Consider the following 16597-nt stretch of genomic DNA (forward strand, 5'->3'; position numbering starts at 1 on the left):
GTCTCTCATGGTTTGCCTTCCTCCCTCTCCCCAACTATTTTTCCCCTCCTTCTCTTGCTTCGTCTTCCATTAACTTCCTCCTAATTCACCTATATGTGCAAACATATGGTATTTGTCCTTCTCTGCCTGACTTATTTCACTCAGCATAACACCCTCTAGTTCCATCCATGTTGCTAAACATGGCCAGATTTCATTCTTTCTCATTGCCATGTAGTATTCCATTGTAAAATATACCACATCTTCTTGATCCATTCATCAGTTGATGGACACTTAGGCTCTTTCCATGTTTTGAGTATTGTTGAGAGTGTTGCTATGAACATTGGGGGACATGTGCCCCTATGCGTCAGCACTCCTGTATCCCTTGGGTAAATTCCTAGCAGTGCTATTGCTGGGTCATAGGGGAGTTCTATTGTTAATTTTTTTGAGGCACCTCCATACTGTTTTCCAGAGGGGTTGCACCAGCTTACATTCCCACCAGCAGTGTAGGAGGGTGCCCATTTCTCCACATCCTCACCAGCATCTGGAATCTCCTGATTTTTGAAAACCAAAAGAATCCTATATTCTTCAACCTTGAAAACATGAAGTTATTAATATCAAAGTCTAATAATCACTAAGGAAATCCTGTGTAAATACAGGCGATTGTAGTCAATGTTTAAGTAGTTCAGAACCATCAAACGGAGAGATTGCTTTGGAATCACAGTTGGATGTGAATTTAGGCTTTTTTTTTTCTGCCAGAAAAGTACCACCTTTCTTCTAATTATTTTTTTTTTACTATACTCCTGCCTATCACTCCAGTTTCATCAACTCTACTAGAATAAAGCTGCAGAATCATTCATTTCTGTCTCCTTACACTAACCACTCCTGGCTGAGGTCTTTAGGAAAACAGAACGACTCTTTGCAACTATGATGCACTCTGACCCATATCTTCATTTTTCTTTCTCTATCGACTCCCTTCTTTCCTCCCCACTACTTACCCCAGGGAGCTGTAGACCCATATTTTTACTGGCTCAAATAGCAAGAGAAAGTTAGAGGTATCTAATTCTTCATTGTATGTAGGAAATAGCTAGAAAGGTAGTGGATTTGGTTCCATGAAAGCCTGAGATGGTTACCACTGTTGAAGTCAAGAAATGTGGGGGGAGGAGCCGGGTGGGGCGCAGCAGCAGTGTGACAGAGTCTGCGGCAGGCTTGGGGTTTGGGTACAGGTGGCAGGTGCCCTGGGAGCACTGTGGCCCGGCACAGAGGTAGGTGGCAGCATCTCCAGCCTGGGCGGCAATGACGAACAGGGAGCTGTCTTTTCTTGCTTCACCAGACTTGGCTAGGAGACGCTTCTGCTTCTTCATTTCTCCTCCCCTGGATAATGTCAGCACGTGGACGGGACCTTCCCCAGGCTTCTGTCTGTACCACTGAAAGGTGGGGAACGTGCTTGTGGAGTTGCAGTAAGCAGTGACGTTTTCTCCCTCCTGGATGCTTAGAAAGCGAGGACTCTGCTCCAGTTGCTGGGTGCCCTGCCCTGTTGAAAACCAAAGCAGTGGGCACTGGGGAAGGCACTGGGGACTCTTTCCCAGCCTGGTGTGGTTTGTCCTCCCTCCTCCTCACCTCCTCCTTCCCTCGCCTTCTCCCTTTCTTCCTTTAATTTCCCCTTGGATTTTCAGTTAATGTAACTGGAAACTTCAAACTCACGTGCCAATTGAATCCAAAGGATCAGCACTGAAAATTTCAGGAACATATCTTCTTCCTGCTACAGGATGGCCCTGATCACTGACTTCAGCTGCCCTTGAAAGATACCCTCCTAAAAGAGGCTTTTTTGAGCTAGCGTAATACTTGCCACCCACTAGGGATCTGGATGAAAAGGCACAGGTCGCTGTGTGGCAGCCAATCAAATCATTCACTCTCTACCCTCCCCTTCCTCCAACCTCAAACTCTGCTCTGACTCTGGGAAGGATTTTGCCCTTTGAAACAGTACCCTCCTGTGGAGAGACAGGAGAGTGATTTACTTTCAATAATGCTTTTATTTCTCCTAATTTCATTGGTATGCACAAATACCAAGATATAAGTAGAGACGAACGACCTTTCTCAGAAATGGAAAATACATCCCCTTAAAAATTGATCATTTGAGGGTGTCTGGGAGGCTGTGGGTTAAGTGTCCAACTTCGCTCAGGTCATGACCTTACCCTTCGTGAGTTCAAGCCCTGCCTTGGGCTCTCTGTTAATAGCGCATAGTCTGGAACCTGCCTCCGATTCTGTCTCCCTCTCCCTCTGTCCCTCCCCTGCTTGTGTTTTGTCTTTCTCTCTCTTAAAATAAATAAATAACATTTTAAACATCATTAAAAAATAATAATAATAAATTAAAAATTGGTCATTTTGAGACAAAATAACAGAAGATAAAGGAAATACCATCTTATAACTTCTGGTGTCCTCAGCAAGCATGTTGAGCAGAACTGTGTCTGCAAACTGTATTTGTAGGTGTAGTGTGTGTGTTGTGTTTGTGTGTGAAACTGTGGTATATTTTCCAGGTCATATGGCATGGGTAAGCACCAAGTCATGAACTATTTTTACCAAATTGAAGATGAATAACCCTGTTGAAATTCTTTAATTAAGAATACTTTCCTGATATCTTACTGCATTACTCTGCCATTAGGTCTCTAGTTCATGACTCTCAAAGTCTTCGACACATTGTATGTGATTGCACTTGCTGGATTCACCTACAAGTTCCTTGACAAAAAGATTGCACCATTTTCACTCTTGTGGCCCTAGCAGAAAACTGTCAATACATAGTTAACAAATTATTTTTTAAGTATTTTTTTTAAATATTTTTATTTCTTTCTAGGAGAGAGAGAGACAGCGTGAGCAGGGGAGGGTCAGAGAGAGAGGGAGATACAGACTCTGAAATAGGCTCTAGGCTCTGAGCTGGCAGTCAGCACAGAGCCCGACGCGGGGCTCGAACCCACGAACCGCGAGATCATGACCTAAGCGAAAGTCGGACGCTTAACCGACTAAGCCACCCAGGCGCCCCTTAAGTATTTTTTAATGCTTATTTTTGAGAGAGAGAGAGAGAGAGAGAGAGAGAGAGACAGAGTGTGAGCAGGAGAGAGGCAGAGAGAGGGAGACACAGAATCCAAAGCAGGCTCCAGGCTCTGAGCTGTCAGCACAGAGCCCGATGTGGGGCTCAAACTCAAGAAACATGAGATCATGACCTGATCCGAAGCCGGACAGCTAACCGACTGAGCCACTTAGGTGCCCCGACAAATTATTGAATCAATGAGAGAGAGAGAGAGAGCGCGCATTAATACAGGGCTTTAAGTATATAGATATTGTGATGTATGTGTAGTGTGTACTCATAGGAAAAAATCTTGGGTAAATGGCATGATGATTCCTTTAGCTACTGTTCATACCTATTAGTAAAAATAATTAGTGCTGGCCATGTGACTGCATCCAAGTGTAATGAGATTTTTGGCACGATGGCTATCCAGGTGAATGTTTTACTCCTTTTCTGCCATCTTATACTCTATCAAGTACTACTAAGTTTTAAGTACTATATCACCCTTTTATTATGAGTGATATTATTCACAATATCTGACAGAATTAAGTTACTATTTAGCTATTCATATTCTGAAGGAAAATGGAACCACCATCAACTTTCATCAGTTGTTGAAGAAATGTTTCTTTCATCAGCGAGCCCATTACGAAGGGATCTGTTTTAATCATACATTAAAAAGAAAATAAAAACCAGTTATGCTGAAACAACACGATGATTTCTCTCAGGGTATAATTGATACTGAGCCTCAACATGAGCTGCACATTGCTCAAAATGCCAATAGTCAAGAGAGGAGGGTTGTGTTTTTTTTAAGTTTATTTATTTTGCGAGCCAAAATAAATTTCACGCTGGGCATGAAGTCTACTTTAAAAAAAAATATTTTGGTGGAGGAGGGATAAATTCTGATGAAATGATTTGATGCTGGAGTCAGACATATTTAGATTAATACTGCACCACTGCCATTTACCAGTGAGTCCACATCAGTTTACTTCACCCACTCATGTAATAGCTTCCTATTCAGTAGAGCAGGGCTTACATTTCTTATTCTATGTGTGTCTTGAGGATACACTGAGATTATGTACATAAATCAGACTGTGTTTCAATCAACCTATTTATATGAGTCCCTGAAGCTCATCTCTACCCCTCCAATTCCTCCTCAACAGGACTTAGCAAAAAGTCCAGCTGGGTCCTTATCCAGAAAAATCCAAGAGCACGTCACCATCATTAGCCACAATCATCCTAAGTGAAATCACCCGGCCTGTGTGAATGTCCTGCCCTGTGACAAGGGTTACGTGAAGAGGTAGGACAAGCACACAACATCCAATTAGTCACCTTTTCCCTTTTTAATCAACTGATACACAAAGTATCGAGTTGGGTCAAAACAGGTATTTTTGATTTGGTAAACTTGATAGACTATATATACAACTAGCAGTGCTATCGACTCCTCTAAACTCTTGATATAAATCAACTCATTCAGTCCTACCAACAACCCTGGGAAGTAGCTAACATTATTCTCATCTTTCCCGAGGAGCAAGTGGAAGTACAGAGAGGTTAATTAAGCTCCCCAAGATCACATAGCAGAGTCAGGCTTCGAATCTAGGCAGCGTGCAGCTGATGAATGCACAAACCTGACCAGCTTAGAATACTGCCTCTCTGCAAGGTTCACACAGTGCCAAGAGGGGTCAGCAGACCAGCAGCAGCACGTGAGAGTTTGTTAGAAATGCAGATTTACAGGTCTTACTGAATCACACTCTGTAATTTAACAAGATCTCCACTCATCAAAGTTTGAACAACTCTGAGGCAAAAGTGATATGGTAACCACCCTAGATCATTGAGAATAAATATGCATCAAAGCAAGGTGGTGGATTCAGGAAAGAAATGCCTATACTTATCTATTAAAACTACCTTGAGTGTTATGAATATTCAAATACATATTTCTTACAGTGGCTGTGGATATTCATTTCCTTGCCCCCTTTCCTCAACTCAACCCCTGAGGTATTTTTATTCCCTTAACTTAAGCCTGCAACATGGATGCTGGAGGTATCTTGTGTTTTTATCTCCTAAATCTCTGCTGAGGGAGATCTGTTCTATCCAAGGCTGAGATTGCGTCTTCTCTTTCCAAGGAAAATGCCTCGTGTTGTACTCAATTTATTCAAATCAACTAGCAGCTTTACACAATTCTTTGGAAGATGGCTACTGTGCAAAGAGCTAGAGCTTAATTTTGTAATCTAGGGTTTAGGGCCTTTGGATGGTCACAGGTGCTATAAACTAATTCACTGGCCTGTGTTCCTAGTTAACTCATCAAAACAACTCTCTCTAAGGGCGCCTGGGTGGCTCAGTCAATTGAGTGTCCGACTTTGATTCAGGTCATGATCTCACTGCTTGGGAGTTCTAGCCCTACATCAGGCTCTGTGCTGACAGCCCAGAACTTGGAGCCTGCTTTGGATTCTGTGTCTCCCACTCTCTGCCCCTCTCTCACTTACGCTCTGTCTCTCTCTCTCAAAGATAAAATAATAAAATATTAAAAGAAATTTAAAAAAAAAACTTTCTCTAACTCTGTTTTATATGAGTAACTGTACATTGTTAGCAATTCAAACCCCTGCCCAGATTGCAGTTTAGTATTCAATCCATTTCAGAAAGAGTGTACGTTCTACTTCATCTACGCAATAAGGCTCAGCCCATCATTTATATTATCCTTTATTAGTTTCTTATCATTTGATAAATGGACATCTTTATTTTAGAAGGCGTTTTAGAACAGCCCTGTGAGAAGTAGAGTAGGTGAAATTGTCCTTTCAGAATAGAGAAAGAAGCCTGTCTAAGATCACAGAATAGGGATGGATGGACAAGAGACAAAAGTCAGTTTTCTCTTTCCAGGCTCCTTTCAGGGCACCCAGAGAGGCAGAAGAGGGAATGGTGAAATAGGACAAAGAAAGGAATGTCTATGGAAGATATGGGAGAAACTAGAACGAAAATAAAGTACTCACATTGTAGGCCCCAGTTATGCAAAAGTGGGAAATAAGTTAATGTAACTAACATTGAGGAGACAGAACACTATGAAAAACCATTGTTATACTTCAGTGTGTAGGCCTGAGTGACCTAGAGTGTCACATTGTATAATGTCAAAAAATAAGAAAATGGACCGAGTTACTGACATGCCCGATGCAGAGGGAAAGAAGTGGACAAAGCCCATATTAAGGCAGAATATATACATTATCAAGTGTATATATTTGCATTTTGAGATAATTTTTTCAGACTGTTGAAAATATTTGATTGACTGGGGTTGCTTTTCCAAAACACCAGCTGAGAACAACTTTGCTGCCTTGACACTGGGTGTCACAACCCCAGCAGCAGGATTGGGGACCAGTTTTTTGGTGCCCCCAAAACATAAAACACAGAGGTAAGTGGTGAAACTGAAATGTGCCTGAAGGCCTGAATCTCCTTATTGGTAAGAGCCACTGTTCGTTTCTCTCTTCTTTTTCACTCCAATTTAAATTTGTTACAGAGAGGATCTTGGCACTTCCTGGGATTCTGTTTATCCCTGTTGAAGCATACAAAGGAACAAGAATAGCAACTCTAATCTCTCTCCCTGCTTTGACATGCAGGGATCAAGAACTCTTCTCCTTGTTGATTGGCAAGGCAGCATTAGACGTATAAATTTAATCCCGCTATAGAATTCACATACTTTTTCTACTGTTCTGTGCAGGGAACTCTGGATAACCCCAAATAAGGATGACTATACTACATCCTTTAGCCTGTTAGGAAAGTCTTTGACAGCTTTGGTGCCCACATGCAAGGGGAAGCCACAAGATCCAAGCGTCTCCACTCGTCCTGGCCAAGCATCCAAACCTAAGATGCTTTAAGTTCAGAACTGTTGAGATCATATACTGCAAGAAATAAATTATGTGTGTGGTTATGAAGACAATCAGAGATAAGATCCACTCTTTGCCAATGATTATTCACACAAACTGTTAATGGTGTCCCCCCCAATCTGTGAGTGGAAACATAAACATGACCCTCTTGGGGAGGATTCATAAATATTACCCAGGGGTGCCTGGGTGGCTCAGTCAGTTAAGCATCCAACTCTTGATCTGAGCTCAGGTCTTACTCTCAGGATCGTGGGTTCAAACTCCATGTTGGCCTCTGCACTGGGCATAGGACCCTATACGTTCTTGGAACCCTATATGTTCCTGAATAAATTTAGGATTTTCCAAAGAAGCCAGAAGATTCTGTCGGCAAATATAGCTTGCTTGGCAGACGTCATGACTTACATGTTGAAGCACAGACACACCACTTGCTCAAACACAAGTGAGCAGGAAGGAGAAACACGCAAGGAGAAATAAAATATAAGTGAATACAACAAAATAATGGCAAATTATATTTGTGTGTGTGTGTACTTTCCCATCATCTCAAGGTATTAAAATCTATTATCCCCAGTGTTCAACAGGCATTGGAGGGTGTATCTATCTGTGTGACTGGATAGCTGAACAGATGAGATGTGCTGTGTTGTTTCAAAGTCTTTCTCCCTGCTTTCTCTCTTTCCTTCTACCCTTCTTCCACGTTGCCCATCCTTTACTCTTGATATGTGCATATAAGAGAATGCACCAATGATACCAAAAATTAAAAATACTTGGCTTAAATTTATAACCAGAAATAGTCAGAACTTAGTTTACTCTCCATAATGTACTAGATCTGTGATTATAGAAAAGCCTTATTTATGTTTTCTGGGCCTTCTGACAGTTAAACGAGATGTGGCATGTTGTTTTATTGTTATATTGGATGCCTTCCATGAAAAGTATAGAAAAAAGTGGACACATTGCAATGGAAAAAGGCTGTATCCTCTCACATCCACCCTACTCTCTACTTATGGGCTCCCGGTATGCCAGTCCCTCCGAATCTGTGGCTACGCTGCGTTGTGGTTTGTTGCCCAACCTTATCGTTTGTTCCTAGGCTTGACATCCTACCTGACTTGAAAGTTCTTGTCCTTGGTCCTCCAAAGGCTAAGGGAAAGCACAGCGGCAGAGTTCCACTTAACAGTTAGTGATGTCTCATCTTGTATGAAAACATGTAGATGTTTATGAGTTACTTATAATGTTCTAGTGTAGTTCACCATGTGTATACAGCATTCATTTGTGGCAGATCATCATAACTGGTCATTTTTTAGAAGATGAAAGAATAAAGCTCTTTCTTCTAAGCATGCTTTATGTGTTTTCTGTCATTGCTTAGCAGAGTGTTCTATAAATATGTATCAATAAGGGTAAATTGGTAGATAGTGTGCAAGTCTACTATATTCTTCCTGATTTCTGACTACAGATTCTGTTATTTATTGGGTAAATTTACATATTTACATAGAGCAAAGGTCTCCAAATGTAATTGGAGATTTGTCTATTTTTTCTTTCAGTTAGAAGAGTTTTAGCTTCCAGCATTCTGAAGCTTTTTTGTTAGGTGCATATATGCTAACATTGTTATGTTTTCTTAGCAAATTGATCTTTTATAAGTATGTATCATACCTTTTTATTTCTGTATTATTTCTTTTTCTCAAGTTTAAATTGTCTGACATTAATGTAGCCTTTCCATATTAGTGTTTGCCTGGATGTCTTCTCTCATACTTCTATTTCTAATCTAACTATGTAATTACATTTAACATAAGTTTCATGGAGACAGTACATATGTGGGTTAAGAAATCCATACTGAAAATGTCTGTCTTTAAATTTCCTTAAATTTGTGTAGTTTGACTACTTGTATTTAATGTAATTATTGATGTGGTTAGATTTAGGTCCATTATTTTATTGTTCATTTTCTGTTTACATACTCTGATTTTGTTCTTCAGTATTCTATTATCTATTTGCTATTCAACTCTTTCCTTTTGTGTATCTTTTTAGTGGCTTTTGAAGGATTGTAGAATGTCTACTACTTCACCCTTCACAGTCTAGTTAGAGTTATTTCGGTGCTTGGAGCAAAATATAGAAATGTTACAATTGTATAGGTTATTTTACCCCTTCCTTCATTTTATAGCTGTTAAATGTCTTCCATTTTCAGACTTTGAAAACCTCATCAATGTTACAATGGTTTGATTTTAGCAGCCATGCATATTTTAAATAATAAGAGAAAATTTGTTTCTTACATATGACCACATTTTTACTATTGCCATTGTTTTTACTTCATTCTTAAAGTTCCAGATTTTCCTCTGGTATCATTTCCTTTCAGCCTGAAGAACTTCTTTCAAGAATTTTTTTAAAGTAGTCCACTAAACAGTGAATTCTGTTTTCCTTCATTGGAAAAAGTTTTTATTTTACCGTAATCTCTGTGGGAAATTTTCACTGGATAGTTTTCAAGGTTGAAAACTATTTTTTTCCCCTTCAGCATTTTAAAAAGGCAATGGGAGAAGATAATTTAGAGTTTATAGGCCATTGTAAGGACTTTGAGAAAAATGGGAAACTATTGAAAGGGTTTGTGTGACACGATCTGACCATGTTGTTGTTTTTTAAAAAAATTTTAATGTTTATTTATTTTTGAGAGAGAGAAACAGAGTATAAATAGGGGAGGGGCAGAAAGAGAAGGAGACACAGAATCCGAAGCCTGCCAGATGCAGGGCTCAAATTCATGGACCATGAGATCATGGCCTGAGCTGAAGGTGGATGTTTAACCAACTGAGCCACCCAGGTGCCCCTGACCTATGTTTTAAAGAATCACATTGGCTGCTTGTATGTACTGAATGTGTGCCCCCCAGAATTCATGTGTTAAAACTCCACCCCCTAATGTGATGATAGTAGGAGGTGGAGCTTTGAGGAAGTACTTAGGATTAGGTGAAGTCATGAGAGTGGAGCCCTCATGAATGGGATTAGTGATCTTATAGGAGTCCTGACAGAGCCTGCTCTTCTCTGTTCTCTGCCACATGAAGAGGCCCTGAGAAGATGGCAGTCTGAATCTGGGAAAGAATACTCACTGGAACCCAACCATGCCAGTGCCCTGATCTCAGACTTCCAGCCTTGAAGACTGTGAGAAATAAATTTCTGTTGTTTATAAGCCACCTGGTCAATGGTAACTTGATATAGCAGCCCAAACTGAGGAAGACACTGTTAAATTAACAAGGATCTGCAGGGGTGCCTGGGTGGCTCAGTTGTTTAAATATCTGATTCTTGATTTTGGCTCAGGTCATGCTCTCAAGATACATGAGTTCGAGCCCCACATCACACTCTGCATAGACAGTGAGGAACCTGCTTGGGATTCTCTGTCTTCCTCTCTCTCTACCTTTCCCTTGCTCGCTCTCTAGCTCTCTCTCTCAAAATAAATAAATAAACCTTTTTTTTTTTTTAAAGCTGATTGGCTGACCCAGCTCTTAAAAAAAAAAAAAAAAAAAGAAGGAACTGTAGGGGGACTAGGAGGGGGGACCCTTAGAAGGTTCTCAGAGTAATTCATCTGAGAGATCAGGGTGGCTTGACCAGGGAAGTCTAGTGGAGATGGTAGCAGTGGTCAAATTATGGATCAGTTTTAAAGATAGGGCAACCTGGATTTTTTGGTGGATTGGCTGTAAGCAGTGAAAGAAAAAATAAAAATCAAAAAAAACTCTGAGTTATGGCCAGAGACCGAAAGAATGGAGGTGTTAGGAAGTGAAAAGGAAAAGATAGTGGGGGGAGCATGTTGGAGGTGAGTTCAGAAGGTGAAAGATTAAAAGTTCAGTGCTGGTCATGTTAAATTGGAAACCTGACCTTCTAGAAAGCAATATCCCCAAGTGGAAGGAGAATATCCATACAAGTCTCTCTGTTCTAGGACTTGTCTACATGACCCAGTAGTAAAGGAAGATACACGTTGAAGTTCCTATTTATCCTCAGCAGCCAGGAGCTGAGCACCGCCTCCCCTCATCCCCAGGGGTCTCTTCCTCCATCTTGTTCACTTCCATCAAATGAGAGACCTTGCTAAAAACAAGTCAGACTGTGTCCTCGAGTTCCTGAAAACTGCAGTGTCACAGGAAGTTTGTGTTCAGTTCTGTCTGCGGTCCCAGACACCGTGTTACTCACAGCACAGAAGTACTTGGCTGTGTCGCTGCCAAGAGCTGCAGATTTCCTCAGGAGGAAGAAGTTTTCATGCCTCTTAAATTCAGCCTCAAAACCGTTAATGCCTTTAACCAGGGTGTTCCCTGAGGTGTACTTCAGGAGAAGCTGGAGTCCTTGGTTGGGATACTGCACGTACCAGAAGACATAAGTAGTTGCAGCAGAGGAATAGTTGCACCTCAGCTCCAGACGGGCTCCTTCAGAGACCAACACATGGGCATCAGGCTGGGTCACTGACTGGGCTCCTGTTCCTCCTGAAACATCAATGCAGAGTCAGTGAGACCAAGACAGACCTATTTAAAATGAGACAGGGTCTCCATGCAGCTTCCAGTCAGAACAACGTTGCTGATATGGAGGCAGGAGCGTAAAATGCAGTGTTACTTACTCACTGTGAGGAGCATTCCAAGCAGCAGGATGGTCATTGAATAGCACATAGCTAGGCAGTGAGGAAGCTGACAGCTAAGTTCTGGAAGATGTCCTGTGAGGAGCAGGAAGAAGCCTGCCAGATGGGGCTGAGTCTTTGTAACAAGGAAAATTTGGGATTCCAGAAATCCCCGTTTGAAGGCTAAGTTCTAGGGATAATTAGTAAGAGATGCTTCCTCGACAATGACTGTTCTGGTGTTGAGCCTACTCAGAATGTGCGCCTCTGTGAGCTGCAAGGTAAAGAAGCTGATAGAATTGAGGTAGAATTTTTTCAGAAAGGTCTTTCCGGTTTTGCACAATATCGCCCTCTGGGGGTCGAATATAGAAACAAATTGCATCAAGGTTTTTGTGCCTCGTCTTTTTCCTCCTATTTAGGCTTGAATTTCTTAGCATAATCTGATGAGAGTGTTTTTAAGGGGCTGCTTATTAAGAGGATGTTTTAATCTTATGAAGTAATTACTATTATGTAACCATATAAAGTAAATAGTATTACCATCCTCATTTAATCAGTGAGAAAACTGAAATATGGAAGGAAGTTTGCAATTTCTCCAAGGTCACAGTGACAACTGCAATTTGTCCCATTAGAATGATTCAAGGACCCATGTTATTAACCGCTGATAATATACTACTACTGTCCTTTAGAGTAGATATTATCCTCACTTACTGATGGGAAATAAAATCTTTACGAATTTAAATACTTTGTCTGAGGACAACATAAGAATTGGAATCTAATTCTGCTATACTCCAAACCCAGCTCCTCACCCACTATATCATCTATGATAGAGTACTCCCTTTTAAGAGTAGATGTAATTTCACCATGACAAACTTTCAGAGCGAAACTCAGAAAAGAATAGAAACGAAGGGAAACCCCGAAGGAACCCAAACACCAAAGAGAGGGCAGTGGAAATTTTACCAAAGAAACCTCAAAGGGTAGCCCAGAGAAGTAAGTGGCAGATCAGAAATGACTGGTGTCCAGAATGAGAAGGGAAAAGGAGTTTTAAGAACAAAGGGACATCCAACAGAATTAGTGCTGAAAAAATATCTACTTGTAAGATGGTGACTGAAAAGTGTCCATTGATTTTTAACAGAACAAAGATCATGCTTTGAGTCTTTTCAGCAGAAGCTACACTGCAGTGAGCTGAGGCGTGGAGAAGAAACAAAGAAAAAGGAAATTTGAATCTAGAAATTGCTTTCCAGAGGTTGAACTCTGAAGGATAAGAAAGAGACATGGTGTGAACCAGTTGAGGATGTTGAGTTGAAGATGTTGAAGGATGAGGTAGGGATTCTAAAGATTAAGATATATTTACATACTTTTGGAAAGGGCCTAAAGGCAATGGATCAAAATCCTGAGGAGACAGATAACATTGCAATATGGACCACAGGTAGAAGGACCAAGTTTTGATAACAGGGGAAACATTTATTTCCAGCCTTTTTGGAATGAAGGTAGACAGGGTTGGTTTAGACTTCAGCAATTTTTTAGAGTGTGAAGGCAGAAAGTTGAAACATCTGTTTACTTCCGATGGAATCTTTTTGTTCCTTTTTTAAAGCTTATTTATTTATTTGAGAGTGAGCGTGAGTTGGGGAGGGATGCAGAGAGGGAGAGAGAGAATCCCATGCAGGCTCTGCATTGTCAGAGCAGAGCCTGATATGGGTCTCAAACTCATGAACGGTGAGATCATGACCTGAGCCAAAGTCAGATGCTGAACCGACTGAGCCACCCAGGGGCCCCTTTCTGTTCTTATAAATAAAAATTAAGTGCCTCTCTAAAGAGTGACTGGAGGAGGTTCTGGGTTAGGAAATCTGAGGAGTGTGAGAAGTTTTGAAATAGTCTCTGTAGGAAATTACAGTGGGAGATGATTATAGAGTAAAAGAATACTTTCCCAGCAACACTGGGGGCCTAGTTAGTATTGAAGATACAGCATGTTTCAATGACACCAGTTTACACACTTGTGTGATCATCTTGAAATCTGCTTGTCAAAGTATACATTATAAGATACTAATCTATAATTAGAAATTAATGAGTCCACTGATAAGACACAAAATTGGGGCAACAAGAACAATGAGGTTAATGACTAAGGGGTGATTGAAATAGGGCCATGGGATCGAGGTGTCATAGATAAGAAAACAAAAACCAGGAAGCCTCTAAGAAATAATATGGTGGTAAAGGAATTTGACCAGTCATATACAGTCAGAAAACAAGCACAGTAGAAGTGACTGAATCTAGGTATGTGCGGTTTTAGACACGACGTAAGATTTCACTCATGGAGCAGCATCTAACTAGAGAATTATCATGGGATATGTCTAGAGTGTGACCTTGGGAATTAATTAACTGATAAGTTCAGGCTTTCTCTCTGAATTGTCCATGTGGACCCTTAAGTCATGTGGTAATTTAGACTACACTGGAATCCTCCTGTGTTATAGTCTTCAATATATGAGGAAGAGTATCTGGTGTTTATAAAGATGCTAGTGGAAAAAGAAGTGGGGAGGGGCACCTGGGTGACTCAGTTGATTTAGGGTCTGACTTCGGCCCAGGTGGTGATCTCACTGTTCGTGAATTCGAGCCCTGCATGGGGCTCTCTGCCATCAGCACGGATCCTCTGTCCCCCCTCTCTGCTAATTCCCACTCACGCTCTCTCTCAAAATAAATAAATAAGCTTAAACAAAAAAAGAAGTAGAGAAAGTAGGGCAAAATACAATGGCCTGGGTTCTGGGGGTGGTGGTGAAGAGATCTCTGTTATCTCTAAATCTGAGATGTTTTAGATGAGAGTGAATAAGGAGTAACCACAAGAGAAAGGGTCACACTTGGTGAAGTCATGTGAAAAGACTTTTTTGTTTGTTTGGTTTTTTACAGGGGTCACTGAATGTCTGTTTGCGTCAGAAGGGGGATTTAGAGGCCACTGTGGAAAGATTTTCATGGGAAGGTAAGAAGCAGTTAGGTCAGTTTAGAAAATAAGACAGGGTCAAATTTCTTGAGGAATCATTCCTCTCTGGAAGGAGTCCATCACAGGGAGGACTGAACGTGCTTGTGAGGGATCCACGTACAGAGAAATGAGGACAGAATAAGATTAGCTGGTGCTCAAGTCTCAGCAGGTGTCAAAAATAGTAAAGTGGGCTATCTAGGTGAAAAAGCTCTCATACAATGCATTTCATCACACTCTAAATCTGCATCTGCTTCTGTTTATGGATAGAAGCACTAGAAGAGAGTATTTCTACCTCACATTCAAAACCCACATGGCAGAGGGCACAACTGAAGCACAATCCCCAAAGTTCACTATCACAACACTCATTGCTTATAAACAATTGCTCGGACCTCTGCAATATAAGCTGTAATGTGCTGGGAGCCTTTGAGATGTCTCTTCCAGTTGACTGTGAATCTTCTTTCTTTCCTGTCTATTCCTGTTGGTATTAAGCATCTGACTCCTCTACTTTCTTCTCAACATTATTTCTCTCTTATCTTTCCTTTCTTCCTTATTTAACACAAAGTCTAAAGACAATAATTCCAAAGCTCTCTCTCTTTTTTTAATGTTTTATTTATTTACTTATTTCTGAGAGAGAGACACAGTGTGAGCAGGGGAGGGACAGAGAGAGAGAGAGAGAGAGAGAATCCGAAGCAAGCTCCAGGCTCTGAGCTAGTTGTCAGCACAGCTTAACCGACTGAGCCACCCAGGTGCCCCTAGAGTGCTCTTATAGATGCTATCAAGCGACATATTCTTCTCTCTTTCATTTCAACAACCTGCCACATCCAAAGACGGGCTGAACTCCCTCATACACTGTCACAACAAACTGGAACCGTGTGCTAGATTCTAAGGTACTGGTAATTATGGCAAAGATGTGGCCTAACAAATCGTATTGACCACAGAGTAGGCCACAATGCCATGGGAGCTCTTTGAGGTTACCACAGGTATTGCTTATCTCCAACAGATAGTAAACTTACTTCTTCATCCTTACTAATAGAATCCTGATGCTCTTTTAGTTAGCAAGACTCCTAGATAGAAACATATAGCTTTGCCAGACTTTCGCAGATTGGGGTCAGCACATACTCTGTTCTGATCAAGAAGATTTAAGCATCCTGTGAGATTTATCAACCATTCTTATTCAACAGATTTTTCTACTTTTTCTAACTAACCTCTAGGCTCCTTGGTACTATATATCAAGAATCAAAAGTCCTGCATTTATAATTCAGATAGAGGAAAGAGCCATTGTTGCATTTCTCATCTCATGGGCTTTTAATAGAGGGCCAGAGGGGCACCTGGGTGGCTCAGTAGGTTGAGCCTCTGAATTCAGCTCAGGTCATGAACTCGTGGTTCGTGGATTCGAGCCCCGCGTCAGGCTCTGTGTTGGCAGCTCAGAGCTTGGAGCCTGCTTTGGGTTTTGTGTCTCCCTCTCCCATTGTCCCTACCCTGCTCGCACTCTGTCTCTTTCTCAAAAGTAAATAAATACTAAAAATAATTTAGAGGGCCAGAGCTTACCAATGGTCTGAAGTTATGTCTGATTAACAAATGTGTTCTTACTCAAATATTCCAGGCACCAAAAAGGAAAACTAGACCAAAAACATCTGAAATTTTACTTTAGTTCACATATCACCTTAGAATAAATATGAAGCCATCGTAGCATTTTAAAATTTTTATTGGAGTATAATACACACATGAGAAAGTGTAAATATATTGTAAGTAAATATATTGTGTAAATTACTGGTAAGTAGTGTACTTCATTTGCTTTGCTTTCAAAAAAGCAATGTAATTTGATAAAGGCTAACACCTTTGCACAACAAATACCCTCAACAATCCGGAATTAACAGAGACATTTCTTTTCTTTTCTTTCTTTTTCTTTTACAAATAGTTTATTGTCAAATTAGTTTCCACATAACACCCAGTGCTCATCCCCCCTCCCCCCACATCCATCAGTCCTCAGTTTTTGTCAGCATTCAAGAGTCTCTCATGGTTTCCCTCTCTCCCTTTCCCCCACCATTTCCCCCCTTCTTCTCCCCCTTGTTCCTCAGTTAAGTTCCTCCTAATCCTCCTATACATGCAAACATATGATATTTGTCCTTCTCTGCCTGACTTATTTCGCTCAGCATAACACCCTCAAGGTC

General features: G+C 40.9%; 1 gene segment (V, D, J or C); it reads right to left on the reverse strand.

Annotated features, from left to right (window-relative positions):
- Positions 1-16597, reverse strand: part of LOC120240454 — a 499568-nt gene that overhangs the window by 390033 nt on the left and 92938 nt on the right. The window contains 1 exon segment of the C gene segment in view: positions 10882-10884. Within this exon segment, the coding sequence occupies positions 10882-10884 (3 nt within the window).

This window comes from Hyaena hyaena, unplaced genomic scaffold (genome assembly GCF_003009895.1).
Source record: "Hyaena hyaena isolate Hyena2069 unplaced genomic scaffold, ASM300989v1 scaffold_256, whole genome shotgun sequence".
Lineage (NCBI taxonomy): Eukaryota > Metazoa > Chordata > Mammalia > Carnivora > Hyaenidae > Hyaena > Hyaena hyaena.